Raw genomic sequence first — 12,648 nt, 5'->3', positions numbered from 1 at the left:
GAAGCTATAGAATTCCTCTAACCTATAGTTATCCAATATAGTAATTATGAGAAACTGCTTTTTCACTTACTTTTGCCACACTTTTTCTCCCAGGTGTACACTTTTGTAATGAACAGTGAGATGATCCCTACGACCAAAACATTTTCCACATTCTTCACACTGATGGGCCTTCTCACCTTAAAGACCCAAATATTTTGATTATAATATGATATGCACTTCAGTTTGTCCCTCCAGAAATATATTATCAAATGTTAAGATAACATGGTAGGAAATATACCAGAAAAGTAACCCTTTATTCTGAGCTATTTGTTTTATATTCCCTACTCAAATACCTTTCTTCAATAAATCTATGCTTATTTTCATGGATGTGAGCCCTTTTCCCCACTTGGAAAAACAACAAATATGTTTTTTGCTATAGACTTAAAATCTTAACCTTTCAATGTTACAGAGAAGATAAATGAAATTACTCCAAAACTTACTAATTTTTTTAGGAATATATTAAGTCTAGATGTCAAATACTTCAAGTGAAAATACACTGAATCAAGAATAGGCTGTTTTACTGTTGATAAAAAAAGTCCCGAAAATTTTCAGATCTTTGTACTTTATTTTTAAAATATTTTTCATCTGTGGGGATTTCATACATCTATTTGTAATGAGCCAAAATAAAATATGAAGTAAAATTCTAGATTAGTCCCATTTCTCATCTCCATTCTTATATTCAGTTACAAAGGCTTGGCCTTTAAAAAACCACTGTTTCAACTTAATCCAGTATGCAATTAAAGCATGTCATCTCCAGAATTAGGAATTTAGAATTCTTCTCCTAAAAATGAAAATGCATAATTTCAGTGAAAAAGTCATCAGACTGTTAGCATCTCTTAAAAGTGTTGATAAGAACTGCAACCTCATCGTGATCATTTAAGGAAATAATTACAGCCATTGCATACTTTATATTTAGATTATGTTTATAATAATAATAATCACCTGTTCTACTGTGCTCATAGAGATGGCTCTTTCCCATTATTGTGCTCATATAGTTGGCTCTCTTAGCATTCCTGAACATCAATCTGAGAGGAAAATATGAAAGAAAGCCCCAGAATATAAAAATTATAAATACAGTATAAAGATCCGAAATTGATCAGGATTATTAACATACTCTTTTCCAAAGATGGGGTTTCAAAAATTCACTATTACATAAACTATAATACCCAATTATAATCATTTCTCTTCAAACATCTGTTTTGCTAATTTCTTTAAAATCCAATAAAAATGAGAAATGTTATCTTGGCATTTCCCTTTAGAGGAATGCCAATATCAATTACTGCACACATTCACATTATATTCAAAAATGCAAATTTTGAGAATTTGATTAAAACAAACTTCAAAATATAGTCTGTAGTCATATAAGGAAACCAAATGATTAAAACTACAGTGAACAAAAACATGCCATAAAATTATGTTCCTTTCAGATATTTTAAAAAAGGTTTTCAGAATCAGCATTATCAATGAAGTGACTATGACCAGCATTTGCCAAATTATTTAAATTATAGCCAACATAAACACGATGCAGTATGTGGTTGCAAGTGCCTTTTTAAAAGATCTTATAAACATCATTACAAAGTACACCTTCCTTTACCTGAATGTATTTTTTTGTGCTTTGTAAGGTGGTCATGACGAATAAATGTTTTCCCACATTCGTCACATTCGTATCTTTTATCATCATGATGTACTCGTAAGTGAAGTCTATAAAGAAAAAACAATTGAAGACCATAAAAACTGGTGACACCAAGGAAAAATCTTGATTAACTCTAAGGGAAACTGGGCTGTTTACTTATCCATTCACCCTCATACGTTATTTGCTCTACTTCTTGAACTTTCATCTTTCCCGACTCCTTCACTACCAGGCTACAAGGTTCCTACTCACTTTTTCAAAAGACATCTCAACATTTGCATATACACTACGTCTACATGACATTCCTTCCTGACTTAGATCCTAAGTCTACTTCACTAAACATACTAAATGTATAAAGTTTTTGTATATCTGACTGGTGGAGTTTCAGAGATAGCAAAAGTAGGAATGAGTCAGAAGTAATTAGAATCAGACAAATAAGGTAAGTGACTTAAACCTGTGATACAGCAAATAATTAAAAATTAACCCTTTTCTGGACAACTGATACCATTTATAAATTGGTAAGTAAAAATTTACTAAATTTTATAAGTAATCAACTTTCTGACACGTTTTTGCTACTTTTCTTCATACTAACCAAAGTGTAGTTCATTTTATAGTCACCAAGGACAGGTTATACATGTTTAAATTATTAAAATTCATTTAACTTGAATTATTTTTAGCACCATAATCCTCTATCAAATATATCCCAGTGAAATGAATAGTTTTCCCATTCAAGTTGCCAAAACAGATATTGATTTCATAACTAAAACCAATAAACTGACTGAATTACATCTAAAGAGGACACATTCTATTTAAAAAGAGGTAAAAGAGGAAAATAAAAAATGAAAGTGTAAACATTTAAGCCTTAAGATTAAAAACCCTAAGAGCATTAATAAACATGTAAAATGTACATATATCTCACATTATTTATTCAGGAAAAAGCCAACTTTTCACAAATGGCACATGTGGTCAGGGATTCAGCTTTAAAAACAGTTACACAGGTTACAACTAATACACAGAAGACTTTCCTAAACTGAGAGTCCTAGAGTTTTCAATTTTGCCATATTTCATTCCAAAATATTCTTTGATAATTAAGAGTAATGAAATATACTAAGGTTATTAGAAAATCAGAGTTTTAATGAGTTTTGATTCAAAGAAAAGTAATGAAATAAATTTATATGATAGTGACTTAGTAAAGCATTTAGCAAACTTGATGATGAAATATTTAATATTTTGTACTACAGAATAAAGACAATATTAAAAGTTGTAACGTAGGGGGAAAGTCAAAGTTTTTTTGCATGATTTTAAGTGCTAAGAAATGTTTTAATTCAACAAATAACATGCAACAATAAAACAGAATTAAAATAGAGACATAATTTTAAAAAGACATAATTTATCTCACCCAATATAGGGGAAAAATGTCTTGACTTACCTGTATGAACTTCCATGACGGAAACTTTGCCCACAAATACTACAAAGATGAGGTTTTTCTCCACTATGGATTCTTAAATGTTCTTTCAAAGTAGTCCTGTGTTAAAAAATATATACTTATCTGAAGACTTTTTAATGTCAATACTTATATTAAACATAGATTTCCAGGGGTGCCTGGGTGGCTCAGTTGGTTAAGCATCTGATTCTTGATTTTGGCTCAGGTCATGATCTCAGGCTGATCATGAGATCAACCCCTGCACAGGGATCCACGCTGGCTGTGCAGCCTGCTTAAGATATTCTCTCTCCCTCTTCCTTTGCCCCCTGCCCCCCGTTGGTGTTCTCCCTCTCTCTCAAACAAACACAATTTTCAGAACGCTTACCAGAAAGGTATTCAAGCTAACAGATACTATGACCAGTTTCCTTTTTTCCTACAGTATTTTTGCTTTTTATTGGATTAGTCTCACAAGCATATAATCACATCTGTTTTGTCTCTTCTTTAAGACACATACACACACAAATTAACTTTGGCTTCCTTTGCCATTAGTTTGCTCAAGGATTTAACTATACAGCTTAAGCAGTTATCAAGAAGTACAATGATAAATGATAAATTATTACTACTGCATTAAGTAAAACTGATGTGAATTTTAGTAGAGAATTTAATAATGTATAAGCAATCCAGTATATCAGTACTATTTCTTTCAAATACATGCTCAGGATCTGTGAAAAGAATGTTTTATGGCAAGAGAGCTTTACAGGTAACTTGTAACTTCTAGATGCCAATGTGAAAAAAGGAAATCATATAAAGAATACAATCACTCTCATTCTTAAATCTTCCAGCCCTACTGACCCAGGATGGGCTTGTTAAAATAAAAAACAAAGAGATCAGTCTTGAAAGTTCCCTGAGCAGACAAAATGAGTTTAGTCCCACAAACAAAGCCTAATATAGCTTATTTTGCAAGGATAACTTGCCCTGGGTCATTTGTTTATACCTCTGAAAATCACAGCCAAAACTTAAAGCTCCTTCCTAAGGTTGATATGAGGTAACTATTAACCAATTCTTTATCACTTAAGAAATTCTAATGTCACAACCAACCACTGTGAAGAATAAACAGTCACTGCTTTCTCATTGTATAAACTGCATATAAAAATATACCTGAGTCTCATTCTATGTTTTGGTTTGAGTGGTCCTGATTTGCAAACCCTTTTTTTTTTATGTAGGCACAATAAACTTTCACTAGTTACCACTTTGGTGATTCATTGGTTTTACTTCTGTTATTTCTGAACTTTTGGTAGGCTACTGTATAACCACTGCTGCTCCAAATATATAGCTAGCATTTCCTTTGGTTCTAACACTCAGAGATTTCCTACATGTCAAGTGCTGAGTAAGGATAGACAAAGTTATTCTGGAAGGAAAAAAAGTAAAGGGAAATGTTTCTGACCTTTTCGGGCTTTTGACTGTTTCTAATACTTGGTTTTTATTTTAATCCTGCATCTTCTGAGTGGTAAGGCTGAACCTGAGATGAAAGTAGATACATGCCAGTAGATGGTGCTCCTCCACAAGGCCCACCAACACTTGACACGTGTGGCTGCAGGTGTATTTAACTTTGTGGAAATTATCCCTAAAGTTATTCCTACACCCCCATCTATTAAGTAATTAAAAAGTAAAAAGATGGAGAGATTGTTTTAGTTTTTGGTTTACTTTTTATTTTTATAGAAAGACCTTTAAGAAAAAAAGAATTTATAATGTATAAAATAAACTGTATCAATCTAGAAGTTTTCATGTAAATATAGGATACTGATTTTCCTATTTTACCATTACATTAATTTGTTATTTTAAGAAAGTGGCATTTCTAATGTTTTAAAATTATGGAACTTTTATATTATATACTGAAGGATATAAAATTTGTACATTTTGTTCTAAGGATAGTATTACTACACTTAAATGCAGAATAAGACTTAGAACATTACTAAATCTCAGGATGCCTCTACATGTTCCTTCTTGATCTCTCAGATAACCATTTATGTTAGCCATTCCCTTTCTTCTTTTACTACCTAGTAGTATGTATCACTAAGTAATATAGTGTATATTTTTGAAAAACTGAATAGCAAGCACAAATCTAACAATATTGTCACTATTAGCTCAAGAGCCACAAGACAGCATGAACAGGGTGTCTGTATTAAAGTCTGGCTGTAGCTTGCCTGAGAACTGGCAAGAGTCCTTTCTAACATGTCAGTGTTAGAGTCATGAATAAACACTGGAAAACAGAGGGTTCATCACAATCAGAACATCTGACAACCTAGAGTGGATCAAGTATTAGAAGTCTGACAGAAATACAGTCAAAGTGAATAGGCTGCTATACAGATTTTGCTTCTAAACTTACTATGGGCTACCTGTAATTCTCATGGATAGATCATAAATATTCTGACCTATTATGATAGGTCATAATATTTCTGTGAAATGAAACAAATATCCTCAGTTAAATCAAGTAGCAAGGCATAAATATAATAGTAGGAACCTCACTAACAAGTATACAGGTATGATACAGTGGCAGAGAAGAGGTAAGAATTTGAATCAGGGAGAAGAAAATGGGGAGCTGTTATTCAATGGGTATAAAGTTTCAGTTATGCAAGATGGGTAAATTCTAGAGGTCTGCTGTACAACATTGTGCCTTAACTCAATGTTAATTCTGTATTAATAACTTAATACGATTGTAACTTAATAACAATACTGTATTGTACTCTTAAATATTTGTTAAGACGGTAGATCTCATGTTAAATGTTGTTACGACAATAAAATTTAAAACAAAATTTGGGGGTCAGACCTACTCTAGCATTCTGTCCCCTAGCTAAAAGAGGAAACAAAAAATTTAAAAAAAAAATGTTTTAAAAAAATAGGGATCCCTGGGTGGCGCAGCGGTTTAGCGCCTGCCTTTGGCTCAGGGCGCGATCCTGGAGACCCAGGATCGAATCCCACGTCAGGCTCCTGGTGCATGGAGCCTGCATGGAGCCTGCTTCTCCTTCTGCCTATGTCTCTGCCTCTCTCTCTCTGTGTGACTATCATAAATAAATAAAAATTTTAAAAAAAATGTTTAAAAGAGGAAACATGCCAGCAGGGATCTTAGCAATGACAACCCTCAATCTGTCATGCAGCATTACTACCACCACTGTGCGCTGATTACCCATTGTATACACATTTTGCACAACTGACAGCTTGGAAACTTCATTTACCATCTCCTATGAATTCCCTTTGCCTCTATCCAGTATCACAATTTCTATTTCCTGTAGCTCCTTTAGATGCTTCATGAGAAAGAGTACATCAAAGGCTAACTTTTTGATAATCATGAAAAATGTCTTAATGTATCTTCAGGCTTGGTTGTTAATTTGACTAAGAACAGAATTCTAGGCTGGAAATAATTTTCTTTCAGAAATCTCCAATCCAAAGTACTACTGTATCATTTTATATCTAGTGTTGCTATTCAGAGAGCTGTCCAAGTAATTCTAATTCATAATTCAATGTATGTAACTTTTTTTCCTTGAACAATTAGAAGCATACAGAAGCTTCTCTTTGTGCCCAGTGTTCTGAAATATCACAGTGATGTATCTTGGGGTAGGCTTATTTTCATCTAATGTCCTAAGCATTTGATGGGTAATTTCAGTCTGGCAACTCATGTCCTTCAGTTCTGGGAAATTATTTTGAATTATTCAGTGATGATTTTTTTCCCTTGCTATTTTCGTTGTTCGCTTTTCCTTTCTGGGCCTTTTGACTGGTTCTCTAATGTTCTAATTCTTGTCTCACACTTCTGTATCATTTGCTCTACCTTTTGGGAGGTTCCCTCAACTTTGTTCTTCAATCCTTCCATTAGAGTCTGTACTTTGTCTATTACACTTGGAATTTCTGGGAGCTCTGATTTGTTATGTTAGTGACTCTTACATAGCATCTTTTTCTTGTCTAATGGATTATAGATCTCCAACTGAGGATACTCATAATTGTTGTTTACCTCTTTTTTTTTTTTTTTGCAAGTTTTCTTCTTTCTGCATAATCTGTTTCCTTCAAGATTTTATTTTTTTTCCTTCATGATTGTGTTGGCATCTAGCTCCCATGTTAAATGCTTTTCTTCTGTGTTTTAATTCTTCTATCTGCCTATGATTACATGTGATGGACTAAAACGTGGATGGCACGGTCAAAGAGCATGAGGGCTTGGATGACTAGGCTTCACAATAGGTGACCTGAGTGTACTATTTGTTAGAGAATATATTTGTCCTTTGCTTGGCTCAGATTTTTAGGGAACTGTTCTCTAATCTACTGCGTGAGGGGTAAAATCGAAAATCCAAGATGTCCGCAGGGACAAGGCCTGGGGCTCACTGCTTTAAACATTCAGAATGCATTCACCATCTAACAACATGGTATACTCCACCAGATATCTGCTAAGTTGGGATAGAGGTAAGAGCCCAGCAGCAATTACCTGTGCGGGTGGCAGAAGAAAATCCAAATAATCTAACTTCTAAAGTTTTGTTTTGTTTTTTTTTTTACTCCAATGCTCCCTGTTCTGTCTTCCTTCGCCCTAGTTCCAAAGGTATCGGATACTGCCCACTCCTATACCTTTCGTGGATTCTATGGTGTAAACTATGTTCTTGAGTTGTCCACTGCCACCTTGGGATTTGTCTTTCTTAGATCTGCTAAGTCAGTTTCCACTGATCTATCTGCTTTCTAGCTTCCAAATCTGTGTTGCTCTTTTCACATTTCTGTTCTCCCTATCTTTGTAGCTTACTGTCTTTTAAATCAGCTAATCAATCAATAACCTTTAATGTAGTTTTAATGGGGTTTCAGAAAGAGACAAAGTGGAATCTATGTTAAAGTTACCATATAACCTGCAAATCCTAACTTCATATCATCTTCTATAACATTTTATGTAATTTCTTCTTCTGTCCTTAAATTTCAAATTAAAGTATAATTTAAGTAACTTATATCTGGCATTATCTAAATCGTTATAAACTATATTTGTTAACTATTTCTATATAACAGTACCAAGATTATACTGGGAGTGTAGATGATTCCTCACCTTTCTCGTACTGATTTTCCACAGATAAAGCAAGTCCATTTTCTCTTCCCACCATGGGTACATTCTATATGGCGTTTCAAATTTCCAGTGTCATTAAACTGGCGGCCACATATATCACATGGAAAAGGACCTAAAAAGGAAAGAAGAGTGTACATTAAAAGTTTATAAAGAATAGATATGAAGTTAAATGATAGGTATTTATGAATGTATACCTACCACTGTAAGTGCATGTATTATAAACAATGTACTTATTCATTTATAGTTTTCTCTTCTCTTCTAGATTGTTTATTCCTAAGACAAGTTAACAATCATCTCTATATGCCCAGAGCTGAGTTTAGGGTGTGCCGTCTAATATAATAAATGATGAATAACCTAACGAGTTAATAAATTGAAATGGCCAAGTCCTAGTTTGAAATCAGACTGGAACAAAGTAAAAAAAACAGTCATATGCCAGAAAGGAAGTTACTGAGAAACTTTGGAAGAATAAAGGCATCTGCAGAGTTCATAATCTGGAAATTTACTGTTGTTCCTCAAAACCACAAATTTTTAATGATGAAAATACTGTAAACTCTACTGTGAACTCTAATGAGAAATTAATCATAATAGAACAAGGGAAAGAAAAGGCATTTGGACACAGGAATTCATAAGCATATCTATAAGCAAAATTGTTCAGTAGCTGCAATAGTTTTGGGGGAGTTTCAACATGTTTTTGAGAGATGACCTCAAAATGTATTAAGCTTCTTTAACATATTCTCATTTAAAATCCCCAATATTTCATCTTCCATGAGATCTGAACCTTTTATTCATCTATTAACTCTTCAACAAGTATTTATTGATTTTTAATTCATTACTAGCACTGGGTTAAGTAAAGTAGTGTTAGGGAAAATCCCTCCATCTCCTCTTACAACTCTTCACCAAAAAAACAAAAAAACAAAAAAACAAAACCTTCAAGAGGCTGGAAAAAAGAGATTCAACATTTGCACAGTTAAAGATAAAAAGATAAAGCAAATAAAAGCACCAAGATGAGTATGTTATGGCAAGTGTACGTTAGGCCAAGAGTAAAATAACTATGTATTCCTGAAGGCTCCAGCTGGGTAAAGAAAGAACGGAGTATTCTCTTTCACATTCGGTTACTTACCAGTTCTTCAGAAGAAATACCTACATTCTTTCCCCTATATTGGATACCCAGTTTTGCATGCAGTTGAACCTCCTTGAACTTGAAGCTAGGCTGGGAAGTTACTAAAGGAGTTTTTCATGCCAACTCTCTAAATAGGATAAAATTAGAAGATTTGACTTTAAAGCCAATTACGATTTTTATACTTATACATAGAGATATATTAAAAATTCTTCTACTCTGACTGTTCAGACTGTATTCCTTAGAAATCTCTCTCCCTTTGATTTACAGAATATATAATCCTAATGTACGTAGTGCAAGTATGGCTTTGAATGACCTAAAGCAGTAATACACAGGTGTGTGGTATGTGGACCAACTGCATCAGCATCACCTGGGATCTTGCAGAAATGCAAATTCTTGGGCGATACCTCAGACCTGAATGTACATCCATCCATCACATAACATACAGTGATTCAGGTAAATAGAAGCATAGAGGTGGTATGTGTGTACATACATATGAAATGTATATATTACGTATTATATGTACATACATAAAACATATACACACATAGTTCTTGTTCAACCACCCTTTAGGAATGCTTTCTTTAACAATTCTAACTGCTATCTGTTCAAGGATCTGCTTGTATAATTTTACTGACAGGAAAAATAACTATTGTGTGCAAGCTAAGTTACTTCAATTTGTAAGTTCCAATACTTAAAAAAATTTCTAAATTAAAACTAAACCTATGCCTTAGGATGTCTACTTAGGTCGACTTAGAATACCTATGTATTTACTAAATTATGTATTTATTTAGCAAATCAAGAACAGAAAAGGAAGTGGAAGCAAATATGTTAACCATAAAATTATATTTTGCTATGATGTTTCTATAACATGGGACAAAAAAAGATTATCTATGGTTTTCATCTCAAAAAGGAAGAAGCCTACCAATTTCACAAGAGAAACTCTTTAAAAAGAAATTTCTCACATGCAACATGCAACCATGAATATGTCTCCAACTACATTCTGCTAAGTATAAAAACTGCTTCATATGATGGCTTCTTAGGAATCCTAAGATGAGATACTCTGATAGAACGACTTACTAAAGGCAACTCATAAAATACTAAAGCTAAAAAAAATAGTCTTCCAGCATACATTGTCTTATATACCAGAATTGTAAAGATTAAGGGTTCCTTATTACACAGTTGTGCTATCTACCTTTCCCCGACAACATATTTCAAGGTTCTTTCACGTAATTTTAAGACCCTGTGTCACCGTAATTACCCACCTCTTGAGAACGTACTTGTCAATATCCATCTTGATTGTTGGTATCCAGAAATGAACGCAATGTTCCAGATGAACTTAAAATCAGTGAGATAATTATCTCCCTGATTCTGAACAATAGATTTTTATTAATATAGTTTGAAACTACAGTGATTTTAGTCAGTCATATGACATTATTGGTTCAGATTGTGCTTTAAAAACTTTTGCTTTTAAGCCCATCTATAAATAGAGGAGTTTGGATTTTATACCATTTACAGTTCCTCAATCCCCAATGACTAAAAGTCAGATAATTCCCACGTTTATGATTTTGTATTTACTCTTAATTTTAACTTTTCTATAGCACAAAGATTTTTTTTTTTACATTTTTATTTTCTGCTCTATTAACTAGCTCTGCCAGCTTTATGTCATCTACAAATTTCATAGGCATGAAGTATACATTTTTATGTAAATTGAATAGGGAAAAGGCTGCCTTCTGTTTGAAAGGCAGCTATGCTCACCACTATATCACCAATGCTGCAGAACAAATGGTCTCTACTTTGGATGACAGTAATTCTTTACCTGTATTAACTGTCTTAAATGTAACTAATTGTACTACCATCTAGCATACAAGTTTCCACCTTGGCCAGAAGCACTAGAGAGAGGATTTGTCAAATATAATACTAAATTCCACATATACTAGGGTTCATTTCATTCCCTGAAAAATGAGTTTTTTCCAAAACAAAAATGCGTTATTCAAGCACTCACAGACCTATCCAACAATGAATGAACTGATTGAATGCAGTTTATGATCACAGACACATCTGCCACCAAAACAGAAAATAAACACATTTACTCATCTGCAAGAACAGCAGCACATCCCGTATTTCTCCCAATTTATCTGACTTCCTTCTCCTAAGTGGTTCAACAGCAGCAGGCTCCTCCAGCATGGTGTGATACTCAATAATTCCTATTACTGGGGTGCTTGCGCGGCTCAGTGAGTCTTGCGTCTGACTCTTGATTTTGGCTCAGGCCACAATCACAGGGTTGTGAGATCGAGCCCCATGTAGGGCTCTGTGCTTAGTGCAGAGTCTGCCTAAGATTCTTTCCTTCTCCCTCTGCCCCTCCCCTACTAAAATAAATAAATAAAATCTTAAAAATATATATATAAAAAATAATTGCTATGACTGCTCTTAGAAAAAGTAATTTGCTTACCCAGATGGAACTTTTCTTGATGCTTTAACCGTGCAAATCGTGATTTGAAATGTTCTTCGCAATAGGTACACTTAAAAGGCTTATCTTGAGAATGTAGAATCATATGTTCCTCCAAGTGTGGTCTTCGAGTAAAAGACTTCTTACAAATCTAAAAGAAAATGTACACAAAATATAAAGGTACTTGAATTAAAAGTTAAAATACCAAGCTCATGATGAGAAACAAACATACAAATTCAAGTAGCTAGAGAAATTTTTCCCAACAGAAAAGTTACCAAAAGTATAATCAAATTCTAATTGTGCAGGGAAAAAAATGCCATGAAGAAATTATAGTATGGAATTATTTTAAATTTGTACTAAAGGTAGCTGAATTTCAACTCCTTACGTTTCTAATAGGATAATTTCTAGGATTACACAGTACTCTTAATATCTTCATTCTAGTCAAGATTTCTAAAATCTGTTAAATGTATATTTTTATTTTTTATTACTTTTTAAAGATTGTTATTTATTTATTCATGAGAGATATAGAAAGAGAGGCAGAGACATAGGCAGAGGGAGAAGCAGGATCCCTGTGGGGAGCTTGATGCAAGACTCGATCCCAGGATCATGACCTGAGCCAAAGGCAGATGCTCAACTACTGAGCCACCTAGGTGTCCCAAATTTGTATTTTAAATCACATGTCATGAATAAAAGGTTTTATTATTGTTGCCATATATTTAATTGGGAATAAGAATAAGAAACCACAGAAAATAGTTTTAGAGTTTATCTCTTGAAATGGCCAAAAGGAAGAGCTTTTTAAAAAAGTCTGGCAGACATGAGATTTAAAAAGGGGGAGGTCAATGTAGGTTCAATACTGTGACAGATATACCACTTTGAGGGGATGCTGATAATGGGGGCAAATATACAT

The 12,648-nt window shown here is 33.6% G+C and overlaps 1 protein-coding gene and 1 long non-coding RNA gene across 3 annotated transcripts in view; one reads left to right on the top strand and one right to left on the bottom strand.

The window, feature by feature from the left end:
- The window catches only part of LOC112648293 (uncharacterized), a 30,669-nt gene extending 22,360 nt beyond the window's left edge, over positions 1 to 8,309 (top strand). The window contains exon 3 of the long non-coding RNA XR_007411766.1: positions 8,182 to 8,309. This is a non-coding gene — a long non-coding RNA (uncharacterized LOC112648293). The remainder of the gene's footprint in view (positions 1 to 8,181) is intronic.
- The window catches only part of ZBTB41 (zinc finger and BTB domain containing 41), a 43,668-nt gene that overhangs the window by 18,335 nt on the left and 12,685 nt on the right, over positions 1 to 12,648 (bottom strand). For both annotated transcript variants that reach the window (XM_025429728.3, XM_025429729.3), the window contains exons 5-9: positions 11,745 to 11,892; positions 8,158 to 8,287; positions 3,099 to 3,194; positions 1,634 to 1,740; positions 71 to 176 (exon numbers count right to left, since the gene is read on the bottom strand). In XM_025429728.3, coding sequence (XP_025285513.1) covers positions 71 to 176; positions 1,634 to 1,740; positions 3,099 to 3,194; positions 8,158 to 8,287; positions 11,745 to 11,892 — 587 coding nt within the window. The remainder of the gene's footprint in view (positions 1 to 70; positions 177 to 1,633; positions 1,741 to 3,098; positions 3,195 to 8,157; positions 8,288 to 11,744; positions 11,893 to 12,648) is intronic.

Source organism: Canis lupus, chromosome 7 (genome assembly GCF_003254725.2).
Source record: "Canis lupus dingo isolate Sandy chromosome 7, ASM325472v2, whole genome shotgun sequence".
Classification (NCBI taxonomy): domain Eukaryota; kingdom Metazoa; phylum Chordata; class Mammalia; order Carnivora; family Canidae; genus Canis; species Canis lupus.
Note: the sequence above shows the minus strand (reverse complement) of the source record. Positions and strands in the feature narration are given on the sequence as shown.